The following is a 19,100-nucleotide window of genomic DNA, read 5'->3' as shown; positions in this document are numbered from 1 at the left end:
ACCCGTGACTATTGGAGATGTTAAGGATGAATATCATTTTTTTGTGCAAGATTCATATAGTTATCTAGTGATCTTGGAGCAGCCTTGTATTTCGAAATCAAGGCTGGAAACAAATGCCTTAGATGATAGTTCTTCATATGCTCGGGTTCGAAGTAAAGACATACAAAGGCGGTACAATTTCTCACTGTTTGTGTAAATCATCCCCGCAATTGAGATAGGCTGCAAGATAATTCCATGCCACCTAATGCACGAGAGTTGAAGGGCTTTTAGACAGCACTGCTGTAAGTGGAGGCTATGGTAGTGCCTCTAAGAAGATAATTATGCCTCCAAGAAAGGAGAAAACTGTATTTGTGTCTGGATTGCAAGAATGGACAACATGTAGTCTTGGCAGTTTTAAGAATATTTCAGCCATGTGCAAGGCTGAAAAGAAATATGTAGGATGGGCTGAAAAAGAGCTAAAGACATGGTTTGATGGCTACAAATGAAGGTATTTCAAGACTGTTTTCAGGGCTGGTTGATGTTGATACAATGGCTGAAATTTCTGCAGCAATTAATGCTGAAAACAGGGCAGAAAAAGAGGTTATTTATGTTAACACTTTAGAGATGTATGAAGTCATTCAAGAGTTTGCTGAGCATGAATGTTATGGGCTGCAAAACAGGGCTGAAGCAAGGGTGGATACAAAGTACAAAACAGTTGCAAAGAAGGTTAAGCTTGTGGCTTTGCCTTTACCACCTAAAGTGATGGGTTGGCTGAAAAAGTGACTCAACAGCCTAGTGTACGAGATCCACATGGAGTAGGACATAAATTTACAGCTGAAACTTTACAAAAGCTAAAAATTGGTGATACAAGCTTTCTTTTGCCTGCAGAAAGAGCTTGTTTCTTGCAGATGTTGGCAAGGCATGGGAAAGCCTTTGCGTTTCAGCCATATGAAATTAAATGTGTTGATCCGACCATAATTGCACCTATGGTAATCTTTATAGTACCTCATGTGCCATGGAATTTAAAGCCTATTCCAATACCTCATGCATATTTGCCTAAGCTGCTGGAGCTTTTGAACGAAAAGATCAAGATGCAGATTTTGAAGCCCTCTTCAGCTCCATATTTAAATCGGTGGTTTACTGTTCCAAAGAAGAATGGTTCTTTGAGGTTTATACAGAACTTACAACCAGTTAATAAAGTCACCATAAGGAATGTTAGATCAGGCCCAATAGTGGATGAATTTGCAAAAGCATTTACAGGCAAGGCAATTTACTCTATGGGTGATTTATATTCAAGATATGATCAGTTTCAGCTTGAGTTAGAAAGCCAGGATATCACTACCATGAAGACACCACTTGGATTGGTTAGGATGTGTACACTTCCATAGGGAGCAACCAATTCAGTGGCGCATATGATGAATGCTATACATAAAGTTTTGAGGGAGTATATTCCTCAATTAACCTTACCATTTTTTGATGATGTGCCGATCAAAGGATGTGATATCTATGAGAAGAATGAAGAGTTGAATGAGTATGGATGTAGAAGATTTGTGGCTGATCATATTGGTAAATGTGACAGGATTTTGAGCCGTCTTGAAAATTTGCATTTGACTCTATTAGGAGAAAAGTCGGTTTTTGTAAGTATTAGTTGTTGGGAACAATGCCATAAGCAGAATGCGAAAGACATGTTCAAACGTATTCGAGGAGAGAAGATTTTTGGGTGTATGTGTCTTTTACTTGATATGCATCCCGCATTTTGCTCATGTGGCTGAAAGTTTATGTCAGCTCTTGAGAAAAGGGCAAAAGTTTTGGTGGGGTAAACAGCATACGACGGCAGTTTAGAAGTTAAAGAGCTTATTGATTTCAGCCCCAACACTAAAGAGAGAAAATTATGAGAATGGACAGCCTATTATTCTCACCATGGATACAAGCCCAATTGGCATTGGTTCAACATTGGGTCAGGATGATGTTGATGGAAATAGGTATGCCATTCAATTTGGAGCAAAGGTCCTCAATGAACAGCAACGGCGGTATTCTCAAGTCAAAAGAGAGCTTTGGGGTGTAGTGACTGTTGGTCGCATCCTCCTCCCACTGGCAGCTCACTTCTAGCCCTTCCACTACCCTCCCACCCCTTGAGGCGGACATTGCGGTTCATGCTTCACACTGCCCTCACACCCCTTGAGGCGAACATTGCGGTTCGTGGTTCATGGTGGCTGACCTCTTCCTTCTTCAGCAAGGCACACTGGTATCCATGGCTTATTTACCAACAGATGACCAGACTACTGGGTGCTCCTACTGTGGCATCACCGAACACACCATCAATCCTTGCCGACTTTAACCTTTGCTCCCCACCCCCCCACCCCGAAGTATATGCATCTTCCACCAAGTACTCCTTGTGCCACCTCTCCTTTCTGGGCCACAGAGAACGTTCTGCATCGGCTATCAAAGTACTATGCTCAAGGCAATAAGACGCATCCGATGCGCACTAAGTCCTTTCGAGCATATGGAGGATCGATTGGCGCTACGACCTCCTGGAGATCGTCGCAATGCCAGAGGCAGTCTTCTCCCACTTATTTTCAAGTGCAGTGGCTTTCAAGTCCTACGGATCTGCAATCCGCTCCATCGAGAGATAGTGATTGTTTGATACCATCTCCTCATCAGTCCGCTCCTTTGCGAGACAGTGGCAGCTCGACTCCTTCCTCTTCTTCGGCTACCCAGTCTACTCCACTGAGAAACAGTGACTGTTGCACACTTCTTGCTCATTCTGAGCCCCACCCTTGACTACTCAGGTTCGAGAGGCTACCTCTGAAAGCTCTTTGGCACCCTAGATACCTTCTTCAGCATTATCACCGGCACTTCCTTTGTCGTCAAACATTTCGGAGTCCGTGATCCATGAGTTTTTGGATTCTCTATCTAGTTCAAAGGGGAATTCAGAAGGGGATGTTATTTCTTTGCCCTCAGAGGGAGCATCTACTTCCTCTTCGACTTCAACGGGGGCCCCTCCACCTCCCACCTCAGAGGGGAACCCTACTCCACATGAAGTTCTTCACCCATCCTCTACTTTCTTGGAGTGGCTGTCTTCGACCAGTCATCTCTTCTACTGATACCCAGGATCTTTAGGTACCACCTAGATTGGGACCTCGGAGGTTCAACCGCGACTTGGTGACGAGGCCTTTGCATTCCTTCCAATATGGATGCACAGAGCTAGTGGCTTTTCTCTCGAGGTTGAGTTTCGGGATCTCCAATTCACTCTGTCTACTGTTCTTTACTACATGTTCCCTTTTCGGTGGAAATCTTGGATCTTAGGGATCCTCTACATCTTCTTCCTCCTCTTCTCTTCTTGCCTCGGTCACTTGGTCAGCATGGAGCCACCTCCCGAGATCCAGTACGGGCATATCCTTATGGTTCTCGGCACCACACAAAGTCCGATATTCCTCCTAAGCATTGCATGTTTTCATCATCTTTGTACTAGGACGCTTGGGCAAGTGAACAATTTCCCCACGAGGAACACTGTCCAAGTGACACCTGTTGCATGAGCATTCTTCAGCATGTAGCATTGCATCTCCATCTCACTCTTCTCTTGTTTCCCTTTTTGGGCCTCAAAGGGGGTGTCGAGAAACCCTTCACCCGCAGTTTGTGTTTCTGCGTTTTGCGTTTAGGGTTTATAACCCCAAAAAGGAGCGCCATCCTAGACTGACTGTGCCTATTTATAGGCCACTCTCTCATTCATTCCTTACGGCTCATTCATTCAATCTGTCACCTCTTCTCTCCAGCCTCTCCACTATTCTCACATCCCTTCAAGAGGACATTGCGGTTCGTGGTTCGTGGTTCGTGGTTCGTGGTTGCCTTCATCATCTTCCTTGTGCTATGGGACCCTTGTTCTTTCTCTCTTCTCTTCTCTTCTCTTCTCCATGTTTGCCAATTTCACTCTGTATTCCTCCCCGGAAACCCTACTGTCTCGCTGGTACATCATCTTTTGACAATGCTTTCACGAGCAAGGTTTGAAGATGAAAAGGAGCTGATGGAAAATGAAGAGGACAATGTGATAGGTGCTGAAAACAACTTTATGACAGCAAGGAACGAGTATGCAACTATTGTTACTACAAGTACAATTGTTGTAACAGGGATTTCAGCAGTAAGAAAAGAGCTTACAGCCATGGAGAATAGATGGACAATAGAGAGAAAGCATCATCATGTTATGCTTCCGTGAGAACACAATTTTTGAAAAAGTTGTATGAGAATGATTGGCTAAAAATAGGCCAATATCTCAACCTCATGACAAATAAGGCTGAGTGGTCTGAAGCTCAATTCAAAAGGATTAAAAGAAAAGCTTATAGCTTTTTCTTGAAAGACGGATATTTATGGAAGCATGCAAAGAAAAAGAGAGGAGCTCCAGTACGTGTATTGGGAGATAGGGCTTCTCAACAACAGGTGATGCAGGAGTTTCATGAAAGCTTATGGGCTAGACATAGAGGAGTTTGGGGCACATTTACCAAGATCAAAGAGAGGTATTGGTGGCAAAACATGTATAAAGATATGGAGCATTATGTGGAATCATGCAGTGTTTGTCAGATGTATTGCATGGTAAAGCATAGAGATGGGTTGCAACCAACCTATCCATTGTCTTTGCATTATAAATGGATAGTTGATTTGCTTACCATGCCTGCAAGTTTATGGAATATGAGATATCTTGTGCTTGCACGAGAAGACTTGACAAATCAAGTGGAAGGTCGAGCTCTTAGTACAAAGACTACTCAAGCAGTTTGCGGGTTCTTATTGGAAGAAGTCTTTTGCAGGTATGGTTGTATTAGTAAAGTGGTTGCAGATAGAGGAGAATTAGATACGGATGAGACTCGTGACTTCTTTTCACGATTGGGTATCAAGCTGGCTTTAACTTCCAATCATGCCTATTGAGGAGACTATTGCTACTTGGAGTGTTCTACAATGGGAAGAGGGTTTGAATAGAGAAGAGTTGTTGGTCCTACGCATTAGACAGTTAGAAAGAAGGCCTGAAGACATTGAGACAACCATGAAAAAGTTGGACTGCAAGGATCAAGAACAAGAAGAGGTTTGACAAGCGACACAAATTTCGACCACAAGCTATACGAGAAGGGAACTAGATATTGGTTTATGATAGCAACTTGGAAAATCAGCATAGTGCCAGTTGGAAGATGGCAAAGCGGTGGTTTGGTCCATATGTGGTAAGGTTTGTTTTTGACAATGCTACCTATGCATTAAATGAGATGGATGAGACAGCTCTGAGGATTCCAATGGCTGGAAAACATATCAAGCCCTTTAAACATAGGGAGTCTTCAACATATGAGTTGAAGGAGTTGGATACTGAGCATGAACATGAGAACATAGAAGAAGAAGAGGTAGAAGATGAAGACATTGACATGGCAGAGGATACTTCTTCTGACACTACAGATCCATAAGACTTTGACACATGTCGGAGGATGTGCAGGTTAAGAGGGGGTGGATGTCGTACCACTACATGGACACAGTGTGAAAAAATCTAGAAGCATTGTCATTCAGCTTTCTTATTGATCTAGAGAGCCAATGCCATATTAGTCATTAATGTTAGTGTCCGTAGTGTGGATGGTTCAAAAATACTAGATTTTTGGACAAGTTTAGCCAATTTTTGATATTATAGATATTATCTCTTGTAAATATCCAAAAGCTGTAGACAACTTCTAGAATAGAATGACATGTAAAAGAAAGCAAGTGGCTCTCAGTCATTTTTGGGGGATTTTATGCAAAAAAGAAGGATTGGCGAAATCACGCGACGCGCAATCATAGTTTTCAGGCAGTGAACAGCACTCCGAACTGGGAGAAGGAGTGATCTGGGAGAATTCTAGCAAGGTATCCTAGCATTTTACCCCCCTTTCGAAGCCAACGGAAGCATCAAATTGGCGGTCTGAGCAGCAGAGAGAAAGCCATTGTTTTGTGCACGCTTTTGGTCTACAAGAGATTTATCTTTTCAAAATACAAAAATACATTAACAGGCTTCACCTCTATGAGTATTCTTCTACATCTTCTATTTCTTTAAACCCCTTCTCTTCCGTCTACTCCTCTCCTTGAATCTCCCTTCACTCTGCTGTCTCTTACTCCCGTGGTAGACTTTCGACCCCAAATGCTCCGATAACGCCTCATAAGGAGTCATACCAACAACAACGAAAGTAGGGAAACGATTAAGGATGTGAACTGCAATAGCCAAAGTCTCAACCCATAGATACTAAGTGTTTGACTATGCTTCATCATGATACGGGCCATCTCGATCACACTGCGATTCTTTCGCTTCAAAATGCCATTCTCTCGAGGGGTGTTTGTATTGGCAAACTCCTAGTGAATACCACAATCTACACATAATCGAGTAAACTCATTAGAAACTGATTCTCTGCCCTTATCCGATCGTAAGGTCTTCAGCTTCCGCCTCGATCGGTTCTCCTCAAAGAGCAACCAATCCTTAAAGTCGGAGAAAGCCTTCGACTTCAGCTTCAAGAAATAGGCCCATCTCATCTACAATGAGCATGAAATACAAGCTCCCTCGAAGGGATTTTGTCCTCATCGGTCTACAAAGATCGGTAGAAAAAAGCTCCAAGGGTATTGAAGACCGTCTCAAAGACTTGTTGGGAACAACATCACGAGTCTGCTTCCCACGAATGCAGGATACACAAGGTTGTTGACTCACCACAATATCCAACAAACCTCGAACAAACCGGTCCTTAGACGCCTTCCGAAGGTAATCATAATTGAGGTGGCCAAACTGAGCATGCCAAAGCTCGGACTAAGTTTGAGAGATAAGAAGAGAAGTCAAGGCAAAAGAAGACCACAACTTGTAAACTCCATTCTCCTCATAACCTGAAAAAAAAACCTGTCTCAATCCTCAATCAAAAATCCGAAAAGAATCCACATCAAATTCAACCAAAAGGCCGAGGGAAAATCTTATGCACCGAGAGAAGATGATATCACAAAACCGGTACATAAAGTACCTCGGATGCATGGGTACCACCATGCCCATCTGAAATAAGATACATGTTGCCACGTCCCTAAATAGGAATAGATGAACTATCACCAATGAGAATTTGACCATGAGAAGGCCACAAATGGGTAACACCTGCGGAAGGAGGAGTCATGTACCGAGAGGCACCATTGTCAACAATCCACTCTCGAGTGGATGGGGCCATCGACGCAACATCAAAAGCCGTCAGGGTCGAATCCTCAACCACCTCCAAATGGAGGAAAGCAACTGATAAGGGAGTAGCCACCACTCCGAAATCCTTTGAAGATTTCTCCTTCTCCTCTTCCTCCTTGTTGAGTCAATCCTTTTTCCAGTAACATATTTTGCCACAAATGTGACAAGTAGACTCCTTGTCTTTGTCCTTAGATTTATCCTCCTTCATTCGGCCCTTCCCCTTCTTCTGAGAGGATTAACCAACCAAAGCCTCAGATTTCGAAGCATTGGTTCCTTTCAATTGCTCCTCTTGGTCCAAGACCATAGGAACCAACTCTTTCCACCGAAGAGTCTTAGATCGCCCTCAAGCAATCAAGGTGGAATAAAAACCACTGAAGCAACCAACCAAAGCCTCAGATTACGAAGCATTATTTCCTTTCAGTTGCTCCTCTTGGTCCAAGACCATAGGAACCAACTCTTCCCACCGAAGAGTCTCAAACCCCGACCTGAAGCAATCAAGGCAGAAGAAAAACAGTTGAAGCGAGATAGTAACTGTGAAAGGAGAGTTATCGCCATGTCTTCAAAGGTAATCACTTTCCCTGCATTTTGAACCTGCATCTAAAGGTACCTTAGCTTGTTGATATGCTCCCGCATGGATGATGACTTGTTGACACTCATGGTCCTCATTTGCACTTCCAAAGAGACTCGCTTCATGACGGTCATCCGATTATATATCTGATCCAACTCCAGTCATATCTCCCTAGCCACCGTCAAATGCTCTACATGAGAGAGAATAGCTGTAGTACATGAAAAAAATAAAAACGAGCAAATGCAAGCATTGAGTTTATCGCAATGTGCCTGAGCCTTAGCCGACTCCACCTTCTCACTAGAAGAGAGTCGGGAATCATCATGCAAGGAAGGACAATTGATTGCCTCTGTAACAAGCTCCGCCAAATCATAGGACTCCAACATAGCAAGCATTATGACCCGCCAGATGCGATAGTTCTCACCATCGAGCTTTTGATCCAAAGGAAGAGCCAATAGAACGAGCACCTTCCGGTCCATGATCGCCTTAAACTCTGTCTCAGCCTCGGAAGACATCTTTACCTACAATGCCTGCACAAAAACAAAAAGCAGCCCCCTCTGATTGTGAAAATACAGCCTGCTAGGACTATGGTTCGCTCGTCCCGCTCCTTCACTTACCAGAGGCAATGAAAAGGTAAAATCTGCACTTGAAGGCCCAAAACGCAGCCTTCTTCCTTCTCTGACAGCAAAAAACAGCAGCAGCTACAGCAAATCTTCTCTTTTCTTACACGCCCACACTCGCCTCAGCCTTGTTCTAATGCGCAGCCCACCTGCTCGCACTTGAATGCTGAAAACACAGCCTTGACTCGCGCTGAAATCTCCTCTTTAGATGGCTCCACCCTAGGTCAGTCCTTCAATGCTCTAATACCATGTTAGAGTGAAGAAATGCGGAAGCGAATGACTGAGACAAAGAATGAACAGAGAGAGGAGAGACAAAGACAGAGACAGTGAAACGCAGAAAATCTGCAATGAAGAATGATGTATAAGGATGCAGACTTATACACCGGTGCAGAGAGAATATCTGCGTATGTCTCCACCTCGAAGATCTCAGTCTCCGTTATCCCCGAGGGCAATCTCCAAGGTCTATAGCCTGAAATCTGTGAGAGATGACTGACAAAGGCTGCTGGAATAGAGCCTATAAATAGGCTGAAAATAATGCACCAGATAATGCAGGTCAGCTGCAATTAATGTACAGCCGACTGGACAGCAGCTGTCCAACTGCCCAACTGCCACATGACGCACATCCTGCCCTTGTCACCTGCTGCACAAGTTGCTCTTGCTCCCCCTGCCAGTCCAAGGAATGTCCAGCTCTAACAAGAACACCAAGGATATTTCTCTAATCGTTGTTGCCCTGGCGTGCCATATTGTCAAACACTTCAAAGTTGAAGTATAGTGTGTGTACTCCTTAGAGTGCCAGAAATCCCTCGAGATTACCAAACAAGTGCCAAATGATCACACAAATGCTAAAGTATATGATATTTCACCCAAAATAGCACTCAGCCACAAGAATAAAACCAATGCACTGCTATATACTGCTGTAGTACACTTGCCTCATAATGCATGCCCATAAAATTACAAATTCCAACAATTTAATACCAATTCTCACCAAAATTTTCGAATTTTCTCTAAATTTACTATTCAATCTTACTGTAGCAACAATTAAATGTTGTTGTACCACTAATTTCCTACCTTGGGATGCATCTAGGGCAAAAGGCCCAAATTTCTTCCTGAAATTTCAAAGAAATTGAAGAAATTTTTACATTACAATCTGAATTTTTGCAGAAATGTCACATCGGGACGCATGCCAACAATAACCAACAGCTGAAATCCACCTCGTGATGAGTGCCAGAGCCAAAAAACTGCAACAAGACCTTAGCGGAGTGGCACCAGTTAACGGTGGCTGTTTGGAATCCGCGCATAGAAGTTGCTCTAATACCAAATGTTGGAAATGGAGGAAGAGAGTGTGTATAAACACAAGACAATGACCAAGAGTAGGCAACAGTTCCACACTCAAAAGATACAAGTGCTAGAATGATAGAATGAAAGTACAATAGGTCTTATGTAAGTAAGACCTATCCCTAACCCAACTAGAGTTAATTTAACTCTAGAACAAACTCTAGAAGTGGTGACACAACTTGATTAATGTAGTTGTGTTCACACTACAAACCAACTAAGTAAAACATTAGGCATTGCCCATAGAATTAGCAAATTCTAACAAGAAGGAGAGGAAGAAGAGAAAGAAGAAAGAGAAGACAATTGTCTCCAATTCTGCCCGTCGAGATGGTCGCCAGCCCCCCTTAACTCACGCTACTGAACACATCTATCTCCTATCCACCAATCTCCCTTGTCGAAGCTTACACGCACCTCTGAACCATGTCTTGCATCGGTCCCTGAGCTTATCGGTAGAACTTGTCATGACCTATCTCATGTTGTATCTCTCTTGCTTATGTATCTCTTTTTTCAAAATCACTTGTACGGGATTAAACACTGCCTCTTGAGATAAGACCACTTAGCATAAAATAAGGGTCAAAGGTATAGGTGGATACCTCAGCCTATATATTCAAGCCCTATCACTTGTATTTTTATCACACTTATATCACCTATCATTATCAATCTATCTTTCAATTTGTGTATACTTGCAAGAGTTATCTCTCTCTCTCTTTTTTTTTCGTAAAAGGTAATTATATTAATTACGAAAAAAGTACAAATTTACTTGATTACAAGATACATGATGACACCAAGCCATCATGTGAAAAGGTTCCAGTACTAAGAGATACAAAGTCATGGCAAAGACGCAAAGGAAATTGCCATATGCCAGAGACGTAAGTCCTCCCGAGAGAGTATGTCAGAATGCTAAAGAAGATCTATCTGCCAATACAAGAGACCCTTAAGCCTAGCAATATGCCGCTGAACATTACAGGCGGAATCAAAAAGAAAAGCATTCTGAATAGTCCAGTTATGCCAACAACCCCAATATCGAAGAAAGTGAAACACGAGCTTCATATGTGGCTGTGCCGGTGTTGGGTATTTGGGTTGCGCAAAGACGCAATCAAAGGGCCTTAGCGAGAAACCAACCACCGCTCGCCAAATGGCTAACAAGAACGACCAGATTTTCTTAGCGATGGGGAAAGAAATAAATCGGTGACGGGCAGATTCCACACTGGTGGTGCAAAAGAAACAGTTGTCGTTGGAGATTCGTCGCTTGGAAAGAGCTGAAGCAAGCAGAAGACCCCCAATCATCACCCTCCAAAGAAAGAGCTTATATTTGAAGGGTGTCTTGTTCAACCACCCCTCCATCACAGTTGCCCTCCACCATGACCGGGATTTACGCAATCCCCATAGAGCATTAGCTTTAGTAACCAGCCAGTGATGATCTTTAATGAAAAGATGATAGACCTGGTTAGCGGAAGCTTTGCCTAAACTCAGCCGGCCTTCAAAGTCCCAATCCTGCCAGGGACGATCCGAAGCAAGGGCAAGAAAGGGTTGTCTGCTTTGGAGCACCATCAAAATTTGTTCCCATAAATGCCTGTATCCACGAGGAATCCTGAAAATCCTCCTGGCTGTACGAAACGATATTAACACATTGCGACTGGCAAGGGTGGCATCCGCGACTGAAGTTAAGCCCAAACGTGCCATACGGTTGAATTGTGGTCGAAGCTCTTGTTTACCTTCCCATGAAGGTAACCACGAGACTGCCAGCAATTCCAATTGGAAAGAATTAGCAGCTAAGCGATCCTCCGCCGGATGCCACTGAGCCTTCCGGAGGACCAGTTTCCAGGAACATACCAAATGGGCAAGCAGTGATGAAGAAAAACTGGAGAGCCGAGAATCAACATTAAGAACATGCCACCAAGAACTCCGGATTTGGGTATTACCATGCCGAAGCCCATGCTCCTCAAGGAAATAACGGGCTATAACGACCCACGGATGATGATCCGAGCACATGGCGCGGAAAAGAGACCAACGGAGTGCCAGCGTGTGAGTTTGGGCATCCAAAATAGCTCCTCCACCCATGCGTTTGGGGGTGCACGCATGCGACCAAGAAATCCAGGAAATGCCTGCATGCAAGGAATCCTTCTTCCATAGCATGAAACGAATAGACTAAGTCAGAGCATTCAGAGTAGTAGTAGTCCAGGGCAACAAGGGCAAGAAATATGTGAGCATTGGCAACATAATTGTCTAGGCTACTTTAAGGCCAACATGGAAGGGCCAAGCCTGAGACTTCCAATACAGAAACTTTACCGCCAGTTTCTGAGAAGTCCACTATAGAAGCTGCTTTGGGGGAACATCAACATCCAAGGGGTACCCAAGATGCCTAACAATGGAGCCACGAGGCACAACCATACCCTGCCAGTTCAATGACTGCAAATCCAACTCCGTGCAGCTGAGAATGGTTGATTTCAACGCATTGATGCGAAGACCGGAAGCCTGACCAAAGAGAGCCCAAACATCCAATGCTTTGTGAAGGTTATCCTTGTCCGCACGCAGAATCATAAAGCTGTCATCAGCCAAGCATTGACTAATGAAGTGTTGTCCAGAAGGAAGCGACAATCCAGCCAACTGAGTAGAAGCTGCCATATGAGATAACATCGAAAGAACTGGATGAGTCGCAAGGGCAAAGAAGAGAGGGCTCAAAGGGCACCCCTGTCTGAGAGGGCGGGCAAGGACAAATGGCTCGGTACGCCTCCATTCAGCATGACTCGCGAAGACGCCGCTGCACTGATGATGTAGATCAGACGAGACATCCGAGCACCAAAGCCCATAGCAGACATAAGCTCTGCAACAAAAGACCAGTCCAGATAGTCGAAAGCCTTTTCCAGGTCCAATTGAATCAATACGACCTCCTGATTAGAATACCTTGCATAATCAATCGCCGGTTGCGCATTTAATACATTGTGCAGAATGTTTCGGCCCTTAATGAAACCATATTGAAGAGGATGCACAATGGCAGGGAGATGCTTGTGGAGCCGATTCGCCATTACTTTGGAAAAAAATTTATACATAGAACCCATCAAAGAAATTGGGCGCCAATGTTTCAACATAGACGGCAAAGGAACCTTTGGAAGCAGTTTAATAAGTCCTCCTTTCCATGAGGAAGGCATGATCCCCGTTTCCCACACCTGCTAAAACAAAGCCGTCAATGGTTTCGCCAGTTGGGTAGCAAAAACCTCAAAGAACTCATTGGTGAGACCATCCCAGCCAGGAATTTTATCCTTGGGCAAGTGTAACAAAACATCCATAACCTCCGCCTCACAAATATCTGACTCCATAGTAGCTTGCATGTCCTGCGGAACCTGATTGCGGACCAGGTCATAAAAAACTGAACGGGCCTGAGTAGTTTGGGCTGAAGGTGGAGAAGTGGAACCAAGAAGGTCGAGGAAATAATTCCTACACATATGCACAATAGTCTGCAGATCAAGGACCAGGTGGCCTTCTGCATCCAGGAGTCTAGTCATATTCTCTTGAGCAGGAGAGGCATGGAGAGCTCGAAAGAACTTATGAGTCTGACACGCATTATCTTGCAAAGTCTCCGTCAAATGCTGCAATTTGGCCTGCTGATACTATTTCAACTAAAACTCTTTAATAAGATCAGCCACACGCATCGCCAGTGCTAGTAGAAATGCATCATCTGGAGTGTCCACCAGCAGAGAACGGACCAAAGCCAACAGGTCCTCCGCTGCTTGCCGACGCTGCCGACAAAGAGAGGCATGATGGATCCCATACTGCCGACCAACCCGCTGCGCATTAGAGAGCAATCGTTCAAACAAAGCAACGCCCTGAGAGGAGAAGTCCAATAAGAATCTATCAATCAATTGCTGCATATAGCCCTGAAAGATTGCATGCTTCAAATAAGACGAGTTAAAACGCAAAGGGAGTCTCTCTAGAAATTGCTTAAAAGGTGCAATGGGTTGTGCGAGCAGCTCAAGCTGCAAAGGGAAATGGTCCGACAAGGCATATTGCTGCAACACTTTCATTTCGAGAATCTCAGGAAGGAAATCATCATTCTGCATGATGTATATGCGATGCAGCCGCGACCATGTTGTTGCATACTGAGCGGAATGGAAAGTAAACCCTGTAGAAGACGGGTGCAACCAGGACCAGAGATCTTGCTTAAGAACAGCAAGAGCCAACTCATGCCACATACGACTTTCCGGCGCGTCCATTACCAAATGCTCCGATGTGGACTGCGAAGAATCAACACACATATTGAAATCCCCCATCAAGAAGCCCCGTCTGCCAAGTGACAAGGAAGTCTGCAAAGTATGCCAAAGCTCCCGACGAGATAAAGGATCATTCGGAGCATAGAGGCCAAGTAACCATAAGATCTCTCCTTCGAATAAAATTTCAATCACCACAAAGCGGCCATGTACATCATTTTTAATAAGAAGAGGCTGATATTTTTCATGTACAATCATGAGCACACCAAAATAATGCATGGCCTATGTCCCTGCATAGAACAAACGAAAGCCATGGCAATCCACAACTTTTTCGGCTTCGTCGTGACTCTTGTGTTCAACAGCACACAAGACATCCCACTGATTCTCATGCAATACAGTCCACATGGCATGTTGCTTGTGGCGAGAACAAATTCCTCCAACATTCCACGTGGCTATTTTCATGTGTATTCAAAAGAAAATCAGGTACGAGGCACAGCTTGCCTCGATTTGACCTTTTCTGCGAGAATGTCTAGGACTCCCTCATCCAAGAAATCAGCCAACACGGCAAAAGAGTTCTGAGGACCAGATTTGGAGGTAGACGGCATATCTGTTGGCTTGGGGATGGAACGGGGATAACGACGATCCCACGGGGTAATGACGTTGCCTCTAGTATCAAAAGCCAGCTTAGCAGGTGGACCCTTTGGACGATCCGAATACACTCTCCTAGTGGGTTGAGGACGAGGGGCAGAGGAAACCATAGCAGGAGCAGAGTGCTCTGAAGGCAACATTTCTTTCCTGCGCATATAAGTACGCATGGAATCTTGTGATGCAGAAGGCACAGAATTCTCCATGCCAGTAACCACCCTGGTGCCTTTTTTTACGCGTACTTCAACCCAATCTGTGCCACGGGAATCCAAACCTGAAACCCGTTGTTTAACTTTATCCAGAACTTTAGGTGGGTGAATAGCATCCTGCGACGGAGCATCACACACCATAACTTCCATGGGCAGCGCAACATGCCCAGCATCTGAAGTGTGTTGCTGCTTTGGGCATTCGGCCATGAAATGCCCCAATTTTCCACAGGAAAAGCAATGTCCTGCAAAATTGCCCCATTTCAAACGAAAGTGTAAAGGATGCATGCCAGAGAAATTGAGACATAACCACGCAGGCCTTTTCCTAGTAGTGTCCCATAACATACACAACCGGTTACAATTCACGGCCCTTAGACTTGGAGGGACCAAAACAGTGCCCACAACGGCCATGGCGTCCTTTAACAGTGGCCAATAGACAACCGGACAATTTTCCACTTCAACCCACACAGGGCATTCACGTTGCAGCAGGCGCTGAAAATCTGCCATTGGGCGCCATGGTACAACATGGACCAAACGGCAATAAAAAAACAAAGGCAGTTTAGACAGGAGAGCAGCACGGTGCGTCTCAGATTTCAACAGCACCTCAAAAAAACCTCGGGGCCCAACAAAAATCTCTTCAACACATTCCCCTTGTAGCAGACTGTGCAGCCACTGGCGAATACGGGAAAGCTGGGGGATTCTACCAGTGAAGAAGAGTATCACAGCTTGATCATAAAATACTGAAAAGGAGCGCAAGACAGATTTCAGGTCCACAGTGGCTTCCAAAACATCTTCCGGTGCAGAGTCAGAAAAGACTTCCTAATTATGTGGAACATAATCGCCAAGCAGAGTATTGGCAAACTCCAACAAATGCTCCCAGTCAACATCCTGAGAGTCCGCAGAATCCGAAGCAACCTGAGCATAGGAGCGATCCTAATGATCCATTGTCTCTTCCGAAGTATGCTTGGCGCGTTTGCCTGAGGGCTGAAAGTCAAGACCAGGGGGCATCTGTTCAATGCACGGAACCATATCCTCGGGTTCCTCGGTATCAGACTCCGGACCAAGCGCTGCCACCATTTGGTCTATAAAATCCAGATCCAAACCAGCCATATTGTATCACTGCGTATGCTGGTCAGAGGCCGAGTAAAGATCTCACGAGAGGCAGGAATGCGCAGGCCGCTCTCCCTCTTTCTCAGGCAAACAGACCCGGCACTGGACTGACGAAGGGGCTTGGGAAGCACGCGCGCACAAACAGATGGCCGCTGTGCAGAGAAGGCACGTCCACAGGCAGAGAAAGGCTCGTTCCCTTTGCTGGTTCACGCTGTCACGTGCTCTGTGTGGCAACCTGGGTGTGACAGGCTGCTTCCCCTTGGTGGCAAAACGGACAGATCAGGGCGGGCAGCTGTGCAGGACCAAAGGTGCACCAGACGAGGATGATCAATAGGGCGACAGACCAGCACGATGGTCCCCAGACGCAGGAAGGAAGGACCAGGGCGACAGAACAGATGCACGCACCAGGCAGAGGGCGACGGAACGTCCAGGCAGAGCTCTCTCTCTCTCTCTCTCTCTCTCTCTCTCTCTCTCTCTCTCTCTCTCTCTCTCTCTCTCTCTCTCTCTCTCTCTCTCTCTCCATACAATTCCATCCGTCATAGCCTGCCGATCACACCACAAGCACCATACCCAACGAAAATGATACAAGGCCTATTGTCACTTCACATTGCAAAGCAAGACAAAAGAGGACAAGTGGTGTCTAATCTTCCAAAGTGCATTTGGACTTGCTCCACACTCACCAACTTCCTCTTCTCAAGGTCACAGATGTGAATCCACTTTCAGATCCTTTTGACATGCATACTTTTAGATCATTTTGGCTCCTAGAGGACCGGTGCAAAAGGAAAGTCGTAAACATAGGGGAAAATCCAAATAATGGAGGTCATGAAGGGGAGAGGCCTTGCATACTACATTGCTAGAGAAGAAGAGATGTAAGAATCAAGATTGAGCAAGCTACAGAGAATATGAAGCAGCTATGGGCATGCAATATTGAATGGAGTGACCTTGATAGTAGATGGCTAGAGCGACACAGGTAAGAGATTCACTCACCGGCTCATTGCATACACACATGGTGATATGTTTTTTTGTTTCAGTAAATGATGCTTTAGGCACAAGCAAGAGGGCCAATGTATGTGGCCACAAGTGGATAGATAAGTGAGATGGTTAAGGCCAAGAATGTTGTGGCCTTTTTTGGCAGACAATTAGCCAGGAAATGGAGCTGGTTGCCAACACACTGTATTTGCTCAAAAGGATGCCAACTTCTAGAAAGAATGCACATTGTGCAAGCGGAGAGGGTGCAGACAGGGGCTGCTTTGCAGTCTCCAATGGTAGACCAGGGACTGTTGGCACTTCCCAAATTCCAGATTTTCCGCTGTCTTGAGGTCGAAGCCTGAATAGGGGAGCTGCAGCAACTTGGGAAGGGTCAGCTGGCAACTCAATCATATGATGTGCCAATCTCTAGAAAGAATGCACGTTTGCAAGGGGAGAGTTATGCGTTCAGACTGGGGACCATCACTTCCCAAACTCCAGACTTTCTGCTGTCCCAAGGTCAAAGCCTGAATAGGGGAAGCTACAGCCACTTTGGAAGAGCAAGCTGGCAACGCAATCATATACGTGTTTAGGACAGTCATCATCAGCACAATCATATACAAGTGATGTATGCTTCGTATTTGTCATCTGTGTGCAACATTTCATCTTCATTTACAATCTTCTTCTTGAAGGTTTTTTGCCAGGGTTCAATAGAATTACTCAAAAAGACAGGAATCTTAGTTATGCTTGCTTGTGAGGGAGCAAGTCTCTAGATACAGACAATGTATTTGGAACAACCATCAGCAGCATGGCTAAATACATGGGACATGTGCTTTATTTTGGTCATGTGTATATAACATTCACATCTGTTTGTTCTTACAATTTATTCAGGAAGGCTGATTGTTTCAAGCTTTTGAGCTCTATCTAACAACCATCATCAAAACATGCCGGAATATTAGCTGACATTATAGAATGTACTTTCCCCTCTGACGACTTCATTTCTACAGCGATAGTTTACGATTTGAAGATTACTAAACTTGGAAAAGACTGTTGTAAACAGTGTAAACTGATCTGAGACACTTACCTTGTTTTTTATATCCTTCATTGAATCAGTCACATAAATTGCAGAATTAGGATCACTGGCAGACATTTTTCCACTTTCTCCCTGAAAATTGAAATTCTTATCACATAAAAATTAGAAGAATACTGCAGCTTATGACTTGAAATCTACTACCAAGGAAAAATGTGCAAAGGAGAAGACTATGAACATTTCTTGAGAAAGGAACATCAAGTGTGACAGAAACTCTAATTTTCCTGTCATGCATTAGGCAGCTCTTCCTTAAATAAAGTAGCTCTTTTCACAGGGAAAATTAACATTTTCGTGCAGCTCCAACTAAGTTGGTTGTATTTATCACCAATGGTTGATATGGCAAGCAGTTTGATTATCATGCCTTGAAAAGGACTGGTGCTTTAGGACCTTATGAAACACATGTTTTCTTCCCTTAGATAATATCCTGCCATATATTGCCTCAGTTATTGATACTCCAGAAAAGGATGGAATGGTACAAAAGTAAATGCAATATACAGCGTCAAAGTTCCAATATGAATCTAAACAAAAGGCAGGAAACTAGACATTAAAGCATGCATTCAAGGTTGCAAATATGAAACTAAATAAGCTGATTGAAACCTGTAAAGCAGGGAAAAAAAGTGACTCAATAAGAGCTGGTTTATGATAGCCAATCCTCGGAGCTACATCACGTGTCATTCTGAAATAAGGATCCTGCAAGCAACAGAATCCAATCCCTTTTTTCACCAAAAATCCCTCATGTCCACTCACTACTACAAGGAACAAACATTCAGCACCCTTAAACAAGGAAACCTGATCAATTGCACATGGAATCAGACAGCGAGTTTCCTTTCTTTCACTGAAAAGATGAGGAAAAGATGAAGGAAATGAAGGTGCCGCCTGCATCACAAATAAACACATATTGGTCTGAATAGCATGAAGATAAGATCGTAGCATTAAGGCCACCACAATAATGGCAATATTACTCAAAAAGATCAAACAATTTCTACCATTCACTGTTCATGCATAAAATACAGCATATGATACCATAAGTGAATCTTATGCCTTGCACAATAGAAGAAATTCAAACCAGCTACCAATCTTTGTCACTTCTTAGCAAATTCATGATGAAACGTTAGCTACATCCATTTGAGCACACAAATAACGGTAATTGTCTGAACAAATTCACTGAACAAGACTAAAACATACCG

General features: G+C 44.2%; 1 protein-coding gene across 4 annotated transcripts in view; it reads right to left on the bottom strand.

Annotated features, from left to right (window-relative positions):
• LOC148022922 (Nucleotidylyl transferase superfamily protein) overlaps positions 1-19,100 on the bottom strand; it is a 148,883-nt gene that overhangs the window by 84,159 nt on the left and 45,624 nt on the right. For 2 of the 4 annotated variants that reach the window (XR_015693559.1, XM_087695857.1), the window contains exons 6-8: positions 18,703-18,789; positions 18,511-18,603; positions 17,908-17,988 (exon numbers count right to left, since the gene is read on the bottom strand). Coding sequence is in view for 2 of the 4 variants with exons in the window: in XM_087695857.1 (XP_087551983.1) it covers positions 17,908-17,988; positions 18,511-18,603; positions 18,703-18,789 (261 nt within the window). In the remaining 2 variants the exon portion in view is untranslated. Of the gene's footprint in view, positions 1-17,907; positions 17,989-18,510; positions 18,790-19,100 lie in introns of all 4 variants that reach the window. The other 2 variants (XR_015693558.1, XM_087695856.1) reach the window with 1 other exon arrangement.

Source organism: Lygodium microphyllum, chromosome 16 (assembly GCF_053477565.2).
Source record: "Lygodium microphyllum isolate KBCC chromosome 16, Lygodium_microphyllum_v1.1.10, whole genome shotgun sequence".
Classification (NCBI taxonomy): Eukaryota; Viridiplantae; Streptophyta; class Polypodiopsida; order Schizaeales; family Lygodiaceae; genus Lygodium; species Lygodium microphyllum.
The sequence above is the reverse complement of the archived record's forward strand: the minus strand, read 5'-3'. Positions and strand labels throughout refer to the sequence as shown.